Source organism: Pleurodeles waltl, chromosome 8 (assembly GCF_031143425.1).
Source record: "Pleurodeles waltl isolate 20211129_DDA chromosome 8, aPleWal1.hap1.20221129, whole genome shotgun sequence".
Classification (NCBI taxonomy): domain Eukaryota; kingdom Metazoa; phylum Chordata; class Amphibia; order Caudata; family Salamandridae; genus Pleurodeles; species Pleurodeles waltl.
The window spans coordinates 1,130,862,296-1,130,878,430 of NC_090447.1; the positions used below are offsets into that span (position 1 = coordinate 1,130,862,296).

At 45.4% G+C, this 16,135-nt stretch overlaps 1 protein-coding gene across 10 annotated transcripts in view; it reads right to left on the reverse strand.

The window, feature by feature from the left end:
* The window catches only part of ELF1 (E74 like ETS transcription factor 1), a 560,099-nt gene that overhangs the window by 66,334 nt on the left and 477,630 nt on the right, over nucleotides 1–16,135 (reverse strand). For all 10 annotated transcript variants that reach the window (XM_069205330.1, XM_069205324.1, XM_069205329.1 and 7 more), the window contains one exon: nucleotides 1,886–2,050. In XM_069205330.1, coding sequence (XP_069061431.1) covers nucleotides 1,886–2,050 — 165 coding nt within the window. The remainder of the gene's footprint in view (nucleotides 1–1,885; nucleotides 2,051–16,135) is intronic.

The window sequence follows — 16,135 nt, forward strand, 5'->3', positions numbered from 1 at the left end:
CCCTTTCCTTTGTCCAGTTTCGCGCCAGAGCAGGGGCTAAGGGGTCCCTGAACCGGTGTAGACTGGCTTATGCAGAATTGGGCACATCTGTGCCCAACAAAGCATTTCCAGAGGCTGGGGGAGGCTACTCCTCCCCTGCCTTCACACCATTTTCCAAAGGGAGAGGGTGTCACACCCTCTCTCAGAGGAAGTTCTTTGTTCTGCCATCCTGGGCCAGGCCTGGCTGGACCCCAGGAGGGCAGATGCCTGTCTGAGGGGTTGGCAGCAGCAGCAGCTGCAGTGAAACCCCAGGAAGGGCAGTTTGGCAGTACCAGGGTCTGTGCTACAGACCACTGGGATCATGGGATTGTGCCAACTATGCCAGGATGGTATAGAGGGGGCAATTCCATGATCATAGACATGTTACATGGCCATATTCGGAGTTACCATGGTGAAGCTACATATAGGTAGTGACCTATATGTAGTGCACGCGTGTAATGGTGTCCCCGCACTCACAAAGTTCAGGGAATTGGCTCTGAACAATGTGGGGGCACCTTGGCTAGTGCCAGGGTGCCCTCACACTAAGTAACTTTGCACCTAACCTTTACCAGGTAAAGGTTAGACATATAGGTGACTTATAAGTTACTTAAGTGCAGTGTAAAATGGCTGTGAAATAACGTGGACGTTATTTCACTCAGGCTGCAGTGGCAGGCCTGTGTAAGAATTGTCAGAGCTCCCTATGGGTGGCAAAAGAAATGCTGCAGCCCATAGGGATCTCCTGGAACCCCAATACCCTGGGTACCTCAGTACCATATACTAGGGAATTATAAGGGTGTTCCAGTAAGCCAATGTAAATTGGTAAAATTGGTCACTAGCCTGTTAGTGACAATTTGAAAGTAATGAGAGAGCATAACCACTGAGGTTCTGGTTAGCAGAGCCTCAGTGAGACAGTTAGGCACCACACAGGGAACATATACATGCACACCTATGAGCACTGGGGCCCTGTGTGACAGGGTCCTAGTGACACATACATATAGGCCACAAACCTATGAGCACTGGGGTCCTGACTAGCAGGATCCCAGTGACACATAACAACCATACTGAAAACATGGTGTTTTCACTATGAGCACTGAGGCCTGGCTATCAGGATCCCAGTGAGACAGTGAAAACAGTGACAAACACCCTGACATACACTCACAAACAGGCCAAAAGTGGGGGTAACAAGGCTAGAAAGAGGCTACCTTCTCACACCTGTTTTGTGTGTGAAAGCATATGATCATAGTTTACCAATTCAAAAGTCCTATCACCAAGGTCTTGTGGTAAGCGAGCTAGGTCTGGAGTGCTGAACAGTATACTGTCCTAATATGGAACAAGCTTTATGAGAACGCTTTGTGCTCTTAACCCAATGTCTTCATTGTAGTATCTTAACATAGCCACGAAAGACAGAATAGGAATGTTTTTTGCTGTTTTGTGGAAGAAAAGGGCGGTTCCCTTATGATCCGAAAAAGAAATAATCAAAATTCAGAAGAAAAAAAACGTATTATCATAATTTAAATTTGGATTAGCGTTCTGCCCAATTCCGCTGCTGCTTTAGCAACAGGAAAGCATTTGGCAGTAGTGTGTTCTGTTTAAATTACACTATAAGATAACGTAACACGCAAACTGCATGGCATCAAAAACACTTGCCGACTGATATGAACACAACACAGTACAACGATCACGACATGCAATGAATACAGCACAGAACAAGTATGCCTTTATGCAATATATACAGCTTGATGCACTGCGTTAAACAGGACCTGCTGCACTCAGAAGCAACATTATCAACATGACACAAGCAAATGTATTGCACTTCGATTCACATGATATATTTTCCCTCTTATTACTATTAAGATGCATTACATACCTTTCTTTTTCTTTGATGCCTCAAGCATGGTTTCCTTTGGCAGATTAGCGTATCCCCCCTGAAGTTGGTGCACCGCCATCACTTCAGGGATACCATCCACCGTCACTGATAAGTGTGTGATTGGGGTACTAACCATGTCATCTTCAGGAGCACAGAACAGATTTGCTACAAAGACAAAAACCATATAAAAAATGCATTGAGGCAAATCTCTTGCAAACGCATAGCTCCACAATTGAACCTTCCAAGTGGTTGCATTTTTCACTGGTCTTCCATGTTAGTTCCTAACAACGACTGGGGATTTGTCTTCCTTTCCCAAAGAAGGAGCATAAATGTCTCAGCATTTACTTATTGTTACAGAGTACACAGTTTTGCTTTTCTCTGAGTATTTTAATCATCAGCTCAAGCAATGAAGATTATTTGAAGCTGAAGGGAGCCAGCTGAGACACTTTGTTCCTGGGCTGAAACCTATATATTTTACTACATCATATTCAAATACTGAAGTACAGTCCTCACTTACATTTGTGACACTGCCTACCTTTGTTTCACAACACTTCTCCTCACGAAGCACTGTGCACCATGCTTTAATCCACTATTTTGTTTAACCTTTTTTAGTTTCTTGTACATGTTGAAAATTCATCCACTTTCTTTTCATCAACAATATAGTTAATGTGACAATTCGGTGACACCCACCATCAAAACAATTCTAACTAAAATCACATCACCCCTTGTTCTTCATAGTGCTGTAACATGGTGACTAATGGAAGGTTCACTGCAGCCAAGCAGTATAATTTGAGTACTCATTATAGATTTTAGAAGTACAAAATAATTACTTACAACTTCAAAGCACCATACTTATTATTTTTTAAAGTTTGCCTTGTGCTTTGTTGTACAAAAACACACTGAACCTCACTATGACTACTAAACATATCTCTTGCTAGCAGAGCAAAATGCCCTGGTCTACCTGGCACAAAAGTAATGGATTTAAACCACATTTCAATAAACGTACTGCTATATGGTACCTAGAGATTATGGAGGACCAGACAGTGGTGGCCTGGGCTGTGACACAATGGGAGAGTCCTTCCGGTTTAAGCAGAAGCTGGACCAAAAAGGATAATGGGAAAGGTGCTTCCCAAGACAATTTAAGAATCAGAGGCAAGAATGTGCCTCTCAAGTGCTTTGTGGTGTATGGATCCCGCTGGATCAGTATACTGTTTTCGAGTCCTGCACCTTTGTTTTGCTCTCCCTTCTTCCCTTTGTGATCTGTTTGTTTGAAGCTCTGGTTAATACTACTTAGAATGATTGCGTGCCTGCAATGCACAGTTTTTCTGTGTGGAAAAAATGTTGGAAGGTGTATCTGCTCTCCATGCTAGCACCAGCAGTTAGAGCACGCCAACACTACTGACTGCACTGTTATCTATTTATCTATCTAGATATACATATATCAATAAAACCCAGTCGCTACTGGGTAGTTATAGTGAGGATCGTGTTTCCACAAGAAATGCATATTTTGTGTTGCTAATAACTTTGGCGCCATTTGACAAATCTCAATGAAACTTTCCAAAAAAGGAAAGGTTCGGGGTGATCAGTCAACCGAGAGCAGAGAAAAAAAAGGGTGGTCTCAAAACGCGTTTTCCCCCCTTCATTTTCCCACTGAAACTTTAGACACAGATACATCCTAAACCGCTAAACAAACTTAAACTAAATTTGGCAGAAAGATAGATCAAGGTCCAGCGAGAGTGTTTGGTGTAAATCTGTTCAGTAGTTTTAGAGTAATTAATGAAAAATAAACTTTGTATATCTAGGGATGCAGAGGATCCACCAACCCTGACAGATATCAAAGTGGAAGTGGTGGCAGACATACATCTGAGGACCCGGGACTCGGTCCAGAATCTTAAATTTCTTTTTTTTAAATGCACAAGGGTGGCAGGTTAAGAATACCACGAACCCCAATTGGGGCCAAAAATGTTGTTTTTAAAAAAAAAAATTGCCACAAATTTGTGGAGTAAAAAAAATTTATAATAATAAACAAATGCAGTATTCGGCAATTGTATATTTTTTTTAAGCCCCCCTGGATGGGGTCCGATTTCACCTCTGGGGAGCCCATCCCCCAGGGCCCGGCTGTTTTTCAAAAGGGAGAGGGGGGCCATGTGTCCCGCCCCCTCCCCACCCCTCTCCCCTGGGCTGATTTAAGCTGCGGGAGGGGAGCCTGAGCTGTTAATGCCCCTGCGGACCCAATCCAAAAGGGCCAGCTCATGTGCTATTTCCAGAGGGTCTCACCCCAGGAACATAGCAGTTTCCCTGCCCGAAATGGCATAGGCAGGGAAACCTGTGTTTGCTCTCGCTTAGGGGGAGCAATTTCAAAGCTCCTACCAAGCGGAAGCAAACATGAAGTCTGCTTCCAGCAGTAAGGAGCATAAAAATTGTCCTGGCCGCTGAGAGTGGACTTCATATCTGTTTCCCTGGTTATTGTTAGAGTTATCTCAAGTAACTTTGCTAGTTATTTGAAGTAACTATAAATTGTGTCCTTAGGTAACCATCATTTGCGCCCTCATCATGCACTGCTAATTACCCTACATATTACATCACTCATGACATCTTTGAGATCATTGATAATATCACTGTGTATGGCAGTTGCACGAGTTATAGTTACCTTAGGGCATAAATTATAGTTAAATGAGATAACTAACTTTAACTGGTGAATTTCAGTGTTTTTTTAGGAGTTTAAAACTGAACATTTCACCTACCTATAAGTTTAGTGTTAGAAATGGGGTCTATAGTTGGCAGTGGTTTGCACCCAAGACCAAAACAACAAAAATCCAGCATACACAAGCAGGATACGAATTTACAAAGGTGAAATCTTAGTATATCACTTAGAAACACAACAGCTTCAACTGGGGCTATCATGACATGTTGACGGAGTCGTTCCTAACAGTCTGACGTCACTTGCAAGGAAGTGCGAGCCGGTCACGGAGCCGCACAGACCCCAGACACAGTACCTTGGAAAACGAGGAAACAAAGACATTGCCTGGAGTTGGGGAGGTGTGGTGTCACTGAAGCCGGTGCAGTGTCGGTTCTTTACTGCTACCGGGGAGGTGAGGCATCTGTTCCTTACTGCTAGGCAGTGGAAGTGAGGTGTTGGTTCCATACTGTTGCAGGGGAGGTGATGCAGCATTGTTCCTTACGATCCAGCGGGAGTCGATGAATCCAGCATGTCAAGACTTCATGTTGCCATGATCACACCATGGAGCCACATGTGCTGCAACAGAGTAGGTGCCACGGACATTGAAGAAATGACACTTGAGACTCACGCTGTGGCGGGATTTCGGAGGTGCTGCATCAGTATCGGTCACAGTTGTTGCACTCAGCGGGGACCACGGCTCGGGTGTAGGCATCGGTGTGTAGTCAGACAGCGGTACCGGTTCCAAAGTTGCTCTGGGGTCAATATGCTTGTTTCTTCTTGTTTACACCAGCACTCACTTCTAAAGGCCCAGAAACTGGATTGAGCACCACTTGGCAAGTGAAGACTCTCAGTAAGAGAACCCAGGTGCTGGCAGATGAAGCCTTTCATGTCCCTGAGACTTCTTAACAGGAGGCAAGCTCAGTCCAAGCCCTTGGAGAACCTTTGGAAGCAGGATGTAGAAAGCAAAGTCCAGTCATTTCACTCCCAGGAGAGAGGCAGCAGGCCAGCACAGCAAAGCAACACGCAGAGTGGCAGTCCCTCCTACAACATCCAGTTTTTCTTTCTAGCAGAATGCCCTCCGTCCAAAAGGATTCTAACTTTGTGAGGTCACAGTTCTAGTACTTACAACCATTTCTGCCTTTGAAGTAGGAAAACTTCAAAGAAATGTCCTTGTAGTGCACAAGACCCTGCCGTTCCTGCCCTGGGCCCAGACACACTCCAGGCGGTTGGAGACTGCTTTTTGTAAGAACAGGCACAACCTTATTCAGGTGTAAGTGTCAGCTCCTCTCACCACTCTAGCCCAGGAAGACCCATCAGGATATGCAGGACACACCTCAGCTCCCTTTGTGTGACTGTCTACATTGAATTCACAAACAGTCCAACGGTCATCCTGACCCAGATGTGTATTCCATAGACACGCAGAGGCACAGAATGGTTTAAGCTTGAAAATTCCCACTTTCTAAAAGTGGCATTTTAAACCTTACAGTTTAAAAACAAACTTCACCAAAAAGATGTATTTTTAAATTGTGAGTTCAGAAACCCCAAACTCCACATCTCCGTCTGCTCCCAATGGAAAATTACACTTAAAAGTTATTTAAAGGGAATCCATGTATTACCATATGGGAGAGATAGTCTTTGCAATAGTGAAAAACGAATTTAGCAGTATTTCACTATCAGGAGATGTCAAACACATCTGTACATGTCCTATCTTTCAAATACACTGCACCCTTCCCGTGGGGCTACCTTAGGGGGTGACTTACATGTAGTAAAAGGGAAGGTTTGGGCCTGTCTCTTTTCACCACCAGCAAGGCAGTTCCAACAAAGGCACGGTCAGCTCGTGAACCACCCACACCCTCCATCACACCCAACAGAAACATCATTGGTGACATCTGGATTGCCCTTCCCAGTACCTGTAGTACCTACAGTAATTCCCCTAAGAGCATCGACCAATACTGCGCAATGTGGGGACACTCCTAAGTCATATGAAAGAAGTCTGCGGAATTCTCAGAACATCTAGGGCAGTGAGAGTTGGGAAGAAGTCCTGCCCAGTATAGCCTGGCAGGTGAAAGATATGATCCATACAGAAAATATAGCTGTATCATTCGTAGTCTGGACAACATTGTTATTACTCTTAGAGCCATCAAGACATCTGTCCAATCTGCGTCCTTGAGAGGACCTAACCATTGTTCCCATCTAGCTCCGAGTTAAGTTAGGTCACCTGGTGCATTATTAATTAACATTTTATAGATCTGGGAAACTCCCCCCCACATGCAGCTTAGCCTCAAGTGGCCTATACTCTGGGAGGAAGTCAAGACGGGACAAGTGCGTGCTATGGGCATGACGAAGCTGAAGATACTTGTAGAACTGGGTGTGGGATAATTGATATGTGGTTTCAAGTCCTAGAAGGACTTCATGGCTGTTCCGGTCCACAGATCCTCAAGTTAAGAAATGCCCAACAAGTCCCAGCTCCCATACCCTTGTAAGTTGGCGGATTCCTTTAACCAAGTGCCCTGCCAAAGGGCTGTTTGCTGGGTGAGAGTGTTCATCCATCTAGTATACCGCAGGGCCACTCGCCAAGCTAGGAATACAACTTTGGTCACTTACTCTATAATACTGGGGAGTGGGGAGCCATATAGCTGATCCAGAATCAGTGAAAAGCTAAGGGAGGCACATTCAAGGTGATAAGCTGGATCTGCCCATCCCCCATTAAACCAGTCATGGCACTAGGAGTTGAGTTGCAAAGTAGTAGAGGTAAGAATTGGGTATGCCCAATTCCCCACCATAGACCTTTCTCTGGCAATGCTGCAGTGCAATCCGATGTCTGGTTCCATGTCAGAGGAATGAAGCTGCAGCTCGGAACCAAGAGTGTAGAATTGAGAACAGAAAGTTTTGAAATGCAAACAAAAATCGGGGAAGAATCATCATTTTTTACCATACCACCCGGCCCAGGACATTCAAGGGGAAGATTGCCATTTTGTCAGGTCCGCCTTGGCCCTTCTTACCAAAGGTGTAAGGTTTAAGAACCATGTCAAATCCGGGAGAAGAGACACCCAAATGCCTAGGTACTTAAAATTCTGTTTGCGTATAGGTACTGTATCTTGCCAAGCATAGCAGTCACAAGATAAAGCCAGTGGCACCAAGACTCATTTGGACAAGTTAATACGGACTCCTGATGCCTCTTCAAAGCAGCGTAAAAAATTAAAGCTTCTTGGGCCAGTGTCAACAAGGTCTGCCATGTATAGAAGAACATTATCAGCATATAATGCTATACGATCCTCTTGAGTGGGGTCCCACTGCCAGCCCGATACAGAGGGTCTGTACTTAACCAATTGAGCAAGTGGCTCGATGACCAAGGCAAAAATAAGAGGGGACAAAGGACAGCTCTGACGTGTTCCATGACAAACAGGAAAAATATGAGATAAAACTTGACTGATCTGAACACGAGGTTTTGGGTTGACATATAGCCTGAACCAATCTCCGGAACCTGAGCCACTGTCCTGCTCAGCAAAGAACCAGTCCGTAGGTAGACCCAGTCCACCGTATCGAACGCCTTCTCAAAGTCAACAAACAGAAGGGAGAGAGTGGAGGGCAGCCGGTGGCGCAGTGTCAATGCTGCGTGAAGGCAACGTATACAGTGGCGAATAAGCACTGGTAAGGGTGAATTAGAAGTGGTAGCACCCTCTTAAGGCAAGTTACCAGAATCGCTGCATAATGAAAATGTCACTTACCCAGTGTACATCTGTTCGTGGCATTAGTCGCTGCAGATTCACATGTTTGGCACAGTCCGCTGCCTGGTGTTGGGCTCGGAGTATTACAAGTTGTTTTTCTTCGAAGAAGTCTTTTTGGTCACGGGACCGAAGGACTCCTCCCTCTTTGGCTCCATTGCGCATGGGCGTCGACTCCATCTTAGATTGTTTTCCCCGCAGAGGGTGAGGATGGAGTTGTTTGGTATAAATAGTGCCCATGCAATGGAGTGAATATGTATGTATGATAAGAGTTTCTAAAAATTATTTACAAATGTTCAGATGTTTAAGGTTTATGATCTACTTCTAAACGGCTACAGGCTTCCCGGGGAGGTGGGAGGGTACATGTGAATCTGCAGCGACTAATGCCACGAACAGATGTACACTGGGTAAGTGACATTTTCAGTTCGATGGCATATGTTGCTGCAGATACACATGTTTGGCATAGACTGTAAAGCAGTTACCTCCCCTAAAAGCGGTGGTTTAGCCTGTAGGAGTTGAAGTAGTTTGGAATAATGTTCTTAGTACAGCTTGGCCCACTGTAGCTTGTTGTGCATTTAGTACGTCTACACAGTAGTGTTTAGTAAACGTATGAGGCGTAGACCAGGTTGCAGCCTTACATATTTCGCTCATAGGAATGTTTCCTAGAAAGGCCATTGTAGCACCTTTCTTTCTGGTTGAGTGTGCCTTTGGTGTAATAGGCAATTCTCTTTTGGCTTTAAGATAGCATGTTTGAATGCACCTGACTATCCATCTAGCAATGCCTTGTTTAGAGATTGGATTTCCTATGTGTGGTTTTTGAAAAGCTATGAACAGTTGTTTTGTTTTCCTGATTAGCTTTGTTCTGTCGATGTAATACATTAGTGCTCTTTTGATGTCCAATGTATGTAGTGCCCTTTCAGCCACAGAATTTGGTTGTGGGAAGAACACTGGCAATTCTACTGTTTGATTTAAATGGAATGGTGAGATTACTTTTGGCAGAAATTTAGGATTTGTTCTTAGAACTATTTTATTGTTGTGTATTTGAATAAATGGTTCTTGTATGGTAAATGCCTGTATTTCACTTACTCTTCTGAGGGATGTGATTGCAATGAGAAATGCGACCTTCCAGGTTAGATATTGCATTTCACAGGAATGCATGGGTTCGAAAGGGGGACCCATGAGTCTTGTTAAGACGATGTTAAGGTTCCATGAAGGAACTGGTGGTGTTCTTGGTGGTATAATTCTTTTTAGCCCTTCCATGAATGCTTTAATAACTGGTATTCTAAATAGAGACGATGAATGAGTAGTTTGTAGGTAAGCAGATATAGCTGCGAGGTGTATTTTTATAGATGAAAAAGCGAGATTCGCTTTTTGCAAATGTAGTAAGTATCCTACTATGTCTTTAGTAGAGGCATGTACTGGTTGTATTTGATTGGCATGGCAGTAGTAAACAAATCTTTTCCACTTAGATGCATAGCAGTGTCTAGTGGAAGGTTTTCTAGCTTGTTTTATGACCTCCATGCATTCTTGTGTGAGGTCCAAGTGTCCAAATTCTAGGATTTCAGGAGCCAAATTGCCAGATTCAATGATGCTGGGTTTGGATGTCTGATCTGTTGTTTGTGTTGTGTTAACAGATCTGGCCTGTTGGGTAGTTTGACATGCGGTACTAGTGAAAGGTCTAGTAGAGTTGTATACCAAGGTTGTCTTGCCCATGTGGGTGCTATCAGTATGAGTTTGAGTTGGTTTTGACTCAACTTGTTTACTAGATATGGAAGGAGAGGGAGAGGGGGAAAAGCGTACGCAAATATCCCTGACCAATTCATCCATAGAGCATTGCCTTGTGATTCGCGGTGTGGGTACCTGGATGCGAAGTTTTGGCATTTTGAGTTTTCTCTTGTTGCGAACAAATCTATCTGGGGTGTTCCCCAAATTTGAAAGTACTTGTTCAGAACTTGGGGGTGAATTTCCCATTCGTGGACTTGTTGGTGGTCTCGCGAAAGGTTGTCTGCTAGTTGGTTTTGTATTCCTGGAATAAATTGTGCTATTAGGCGAATGTTGTTGTGAATCGCCCACTGCCAAATTTTTTGTGTTAGGAGGCACAATTGTGTTGAGTGTGTTCCTCCTTGTTTGTTTAGATAATACATTGTTGTCATGTTGTCTGTTTTGACAAGAATGTATTTGTGTGTTATTATGGGTTGGAAGGTTTTTAACGCTAGAAATACTGCCAACAGTTCTAGGTAATTGATATGAAGTTTTGTTTCGTGTATATCCCATTGTCCTTGAATGCTGTGGTGATTGAGGTGTGCTCCCCACCCTGTCATGGAAGCATCTGTTGTTATAACGTATTGAGGCACTGGGTCCTGAAATGTCCGCCCTTTGTTTAAATTTTTGCTGTTCCACCATAGAAGCGAGAGGTATGTTTGGCGGTCTACCAACACCAGATTTTGAAGTTGACCCTGTGCCTGTGACCATTGTGATGCTAGACACTGTTGTAAGGGTCGCATGTGTAGTCTTGCGTTTGGGACAATGGCTATGCATGATGACATCATGCCTAGAAGTTTTAGCACAAGTTTTGCTTGTATCTTTTGGTTTGGAAACATAGCACTTATTAGCTTGTGGAATGCTTGCACTCTTTGTGGACTTGGAGTGGCAATTCCTTTTGATGTGTTGATGGTTGCTCCTAGATATTGTTGTGTTTGACACGGTTCTAGGTGTGATTTTGTGTAGTTGATGGAAAACCCCAGTTTGTGAAGGGTTTGTATGACAAAGGTGGTGTCGTTTGCGCATTTTTTTACTGTGTTGGTTTTGATTAGCCAGTCGTCTAGGTAAGGGAACACATGTATCTGTTGTCTCCTGATGTGTGCTGCTACTACTGCTAGACATTTTGTGAACACTCTTGGTGCAGTTGTTATTCCGAATGGCAACACCTTGAACTGGTAATGTATTCCTTTGAATACGAACCGTAGGTACTTTCTGTGAGAAGGGTGTATTGGTATATGAAAGTACGCATCCTTTAGGTCTAATGTGGTCATGTAATCTTGCTTTTTGAGCAGTGGAATGATGTCTTGTAGTGTGACCATGTGAAAATGGTCCGATATGATGTAGGTATTTAGTGTCCTGAGATCTAATATTGGTCTTAATGTTTCGTCTCTTTTTGGAATTAGAAAGTACAGGGAGTAAACTCCTGTGTTTTTTTGTTGTACTGGTACTAATTCTATTGCATCCTTTTGCAGTAGTGCTTGAACTTCTAGTCCTAAAAGTTCTAAATGATGTTGTGACATTTTGCGTGTTTTGGGGGGGATGTTTGGTGGGAAGTTGTGGAATTCTATGCAATAGCCATGTTGGATTATTGCTAATACCCAATTGTCTGTTGTAATCTGTTGCCAAGCTTGGTAGAATTGGCTTAGTCTTCCCCCCACTGGTGTTGAGTGAAGGGGTTGCGTGACTTGAAAGTCACTGTTTAGGTGGAGGTGTTTTTGGAGTCTGGAATCTTCCCCTACTCCTTGGGAATTGACCCCCCCGATATCCCCTGAAACCACCCCTTTGGAAGGAACCCTGATATGGTGTGGTTCTTGATTGTTGGCTGGTGGTGTCTGTGGGTTGGCCACGAAACCCCCCTCTAAATGGAGTTTTTCTGAAAGAGCCTCTGCTCTGCGGGGAGTAGAGTGCGCCCATGGCTTTGGCCGTGTCTGTGTCCTTTTTAAGTTTTTCAATGGCTGTATCCACTTCCGAGCCAAACAGTTGTTTCTCGTTGAAGGGCATATTAAGGACAGCCTGCTGGATTTCAGGTTTGAAGCCTGAAGTGCGTAGCCAAGCGTGTCTCCTTATGGTGACAGCAGTGTTGACTGTTCTTGCTGCAGTATCGGCTGCGTCTAGTGAAGAGCGGATTTGATTGTTTGAGATCGTTTGTCCCTCTTCCACTATTTGCTGCGCCCTTTTTTGGTATTCCTGGGGAAGATGGTCTACGAGAAGTTGCATCTCGTCCCAGTGTGCACGGTCATATCTGGCCAGCAGCGCTTGTGAATTTGCGATGCGCCACTGGTTGGCTGCCTGTGACGCCACTCTTTTCCCTGCCGCGTCAAATTTTCTGCTTTCTTTGTCCGGAGGTGGGGCGTCGCCAGATGTATGTGAATTTGCTCTTTTGCGAGCTGCCCCTACTACCACAGAGTCGGGTGGTAACTGTGAAGTAATAAACACTGGGTCTGTGGGTGGTGGTTTGTATTTCTTATCCACCCTTGGGGTGATGGCTCTTGATTTTACGGGCTCCTCAAAAATTTGTTTTGCGTGCCGTAACATCCCTGGTAGCATTGGGAGACATTGATATTGGCTATGTGTAGCCGAGAGGGTGTTAAATAAGAAATCATCCTCTATAGGATCGGAATGCAGTTGGACATTGTGGAAGTCTGCAGCCCTAGCCACCAGTTGCGAGTATGAGGTACTGTCCTCTGGCGGTGACGGCTTTGTGGGGTATGACTCGGGATCATTGTCCGGCACTGGGGTGTCATACAGGTCCCAAGCGTCTTGATCCTGATCGTCATGACTTATGGTAGTTTGCGCTGGTGAGTGCATTTGTGGCGGTGTTTGTGCCGGCGATGCCTGTGGAGGAGAGGGCGGAGGCGTGACTTTTTTAGCCACTTTGGCTTGTGGTTGTGTGTCATCCTTTGGAAGTCCGATCTTTCTTTTCCTCATGATTGGGGGAAGGGTTGATATCTTCCCTGTATCTTGCTGGATGCACAGTCTCTTTTGTGTGTAGTCCGATTCTACACTTTGGAGCTCTTGTCCAAATTTGTGCATTTGACCACTTAGTCCTTGTTCCTCTGAGTAGGATGAAGGTGTGGTATTTTTCGGCGCCGAGAGAGAATGTTTTTTCGGTTTCGGCACCGACAGTATTTTTGTTCCTTTCGGCACGGATTCTCGGTGCCGATGTCTTTCGGTGCCGGTATCTTGTTTTTGTCTCTCGGAGCCGCTTTCTCGGCTCCGAGGTTGCTCCATGGCGGTCCCTCGACCGGAGTCGGGTGTCTTCGCTATGGGCGTGCCCTTTTTCGGCCCCTTCGACGGGTCGCCTGATTTATGGGTCGAGCCATGGCCTGTTGGCAGTGGCGTCCCCTGGGCTTTTGGTTTGTCGATGGATTTACTTTTCGACGTCTTACTCACAGTTTGTTGCTGTTGTTCGACGTCGGAGTCTCCGGATTCTGATTCCGGAACCGAGAATGTTTCCTCTTCGTCGTCGAAACGTTGTTTTGTCGACGTGGACGCCATTTGGTGACGCCTGGCTCTTCGGTCCCGGAGTGTTTTTCTGGACCGGAAGGCTCGACAGGCTTCACAGGTATCCTCCTTGTGCTCGGGGGACAAGCACAAGTTACAGACCAAGTGCTGATCTGTATAAGGATACTTACTGTGACATTTTGGGCAGAAACGAAACGGGGTCCGTTCCATCGGCTTCGATGTCGCACGCGGTCGGGCCGACCAGGCCCCGATGGGGGATCGAAACTGCCCCAAAGTCTTCCGATGATCGGTGTCGATGTACCTAACTATCCCGATACCGAACGGAACAATACCGACGCTTTCTTCCGAGATTCTGACTAACTTTCCGAACCGAAACACGGAGCGAAGGAATACGTCCGAACCCGACAGCGGAAAAAAAACAATCTAAGATGGAGTCGACGCCCATGCGCAATGGAGCCAAAGAGGGAGGAGTCCTTCGGTCCCGTGACCAAAAAGACTTCTTCGAAGAAAAACAACTTGTAATACTCCGAGCCCAACACCAGGCAGCGGACTGTGCCAAACATGTGTATCTGCAGCAACATATGCCATCGAACATCTTAATTTAACTGTTAATAAGCTAAATCAAACTATAATCTGCACACAATTGTGACAGTGGGTGAGTTTTGGGAATTACTACAATGATGGCTACATCTAGTTCTGCTGGGAGGGAACCCAGCCGGTCGACCTCATTGTACAGGGCCATGAGTCTTGGTGTTAGACAGTCCCAAAATACTGCATAGTACTCCAACGGAAAGCCTTCGGGCCAGGAGCCTGCCAGGTTGCCAGTAAGGATATAGCCCCAGAGATTTCCTTGCTAGAGATAGGGTAATCTAGAATATCTGTGTCCATTTTCGGTAAAAGGGGAAGAGGAACATCTGCAAGAAACTGCTGAGCATACCCTGAGTCAACTGCTGGAGAGGTCCTGTACAGTGCACTGTAATAGTTAGCAAATGTCCCTGCAACATCCTGCAATTTATTAGCCATTGCACCCTGTTCATTTATATCATCTGGGACAATTCTGGATAACTGATGATGAGCGATCAACCAGTAAAGTAGCTTCCCATTTTATCCCTGCATCCATATATCTGGGCGGTACATGCTCGCCAAAGATATTTAGCGGCCTCTAGTGATCGATCATGAATTTCTTCCCGTAGAAGCGAAAGCTAGTGGGTTGTTTCCTCTGTTTGATGTGTTAACTGAACAGATTTCAATCGGAGGGCCTGCGCCTCAAGCCAAGTAATGTCTAGAGTGTTTACACTCTTAGGAACATATGAACCCTCTAGCCATACCCCTTGTGACCACTTTGCCAGCTTCCCACAAGATGCCCACTGAAGGGACCAAACCTTCATTGCTATCAAATTATCCTGGATTACTTTCTGCAGATATTGGGTATAGATTTGTGCTGCAGGTGCCATACATTCAGTCGCTACATGGGGCGTGTCACTGTTTCAGTGGATCCGATAACCAGTCGAAGAGGCGCATGATCTAAGATGGCCCTAGGGAGGATCTCAAAATGAGTGAGATGGCTGCAGTCCACCGCGGGTAAGTATCAGGTCTATCCTGGATTGTGTATGATGAGCCGCGCTCTCCAAGCATCGCAAAGCCCCAGGGAGACATCCAGTTCGATAGATCATAGGTCCTAGTGCGTCTATGAGTCAAAGGGGGGGGCTTGATGTGTCCCATATGGAGTCAGGAACCTCATTAAAGTCCCCGCCCAGAAAAGTAATACCCTGAGGCAGGTCTAGTAGTAATTTAGAGAGGTAGTTAAAGAAAATGCGGAGGGTCACTGGCAGGGAGTAGACCCTCACCAAATTGAGCGTGAGGCCCTCAACGCATCCAGTTAAGGTCTGGAAGCGCCCCTGTTTGTCTAGGTGTACCTTTGTGACCATCATGGGAAAGGAGCGGTGGAGGAGTATTGCTACTCCGCTTGAATCGCAGACAAACCCGGTGGGCCAGAAAGGACCACTGGTTACCCAGGAGGTGGGTCTCCTGGAGCATAAGCACATCGGGTGATGACGGTGGGCATAAGCCAGGGCTGCAGTGAGTTTTATTTTATCCAGTAGACCAATAACATTCCGTGAAAGAGTATGTATAGGGCACACCATCTATGGTAATGGAAAGCATTGGTATCGGTACAGCTGTTCCCCCTCCCTCCTGGGGTTCCACACAGTCATGTGGCGAGTACCGGGAACACCATGTTTGTGTCTATGGCACTGTCTTGCCTACAGAAGTGTGTGCTGAGGTCCACAGCAGACCAGAGAGGTAAAATAACCAACAACAACAAACGCAAACCGAAACCCCACAACGAAAACATACCACAAAGCACATCTATGAACCCCCAACTCTGTCCCCTCCCTATACTTCCTCGCCAAAGTACTTGTATAACTCAGAACTCCAAACTGTTGAGCAATAGCGGACCCTTATATTAAGTACAGTAGTAAGAATAGTCTAGTTTTACTGGCCGGTTCCCCGGGCAGTTCTGTAGATACCAGTTCACAGCGCTGGACTCCAGGATAAGTATGTATCACTGGAGGGCTCCACCTAGGCTGCCAGAGATCCTTCTACTGGCAGCTCCATCCC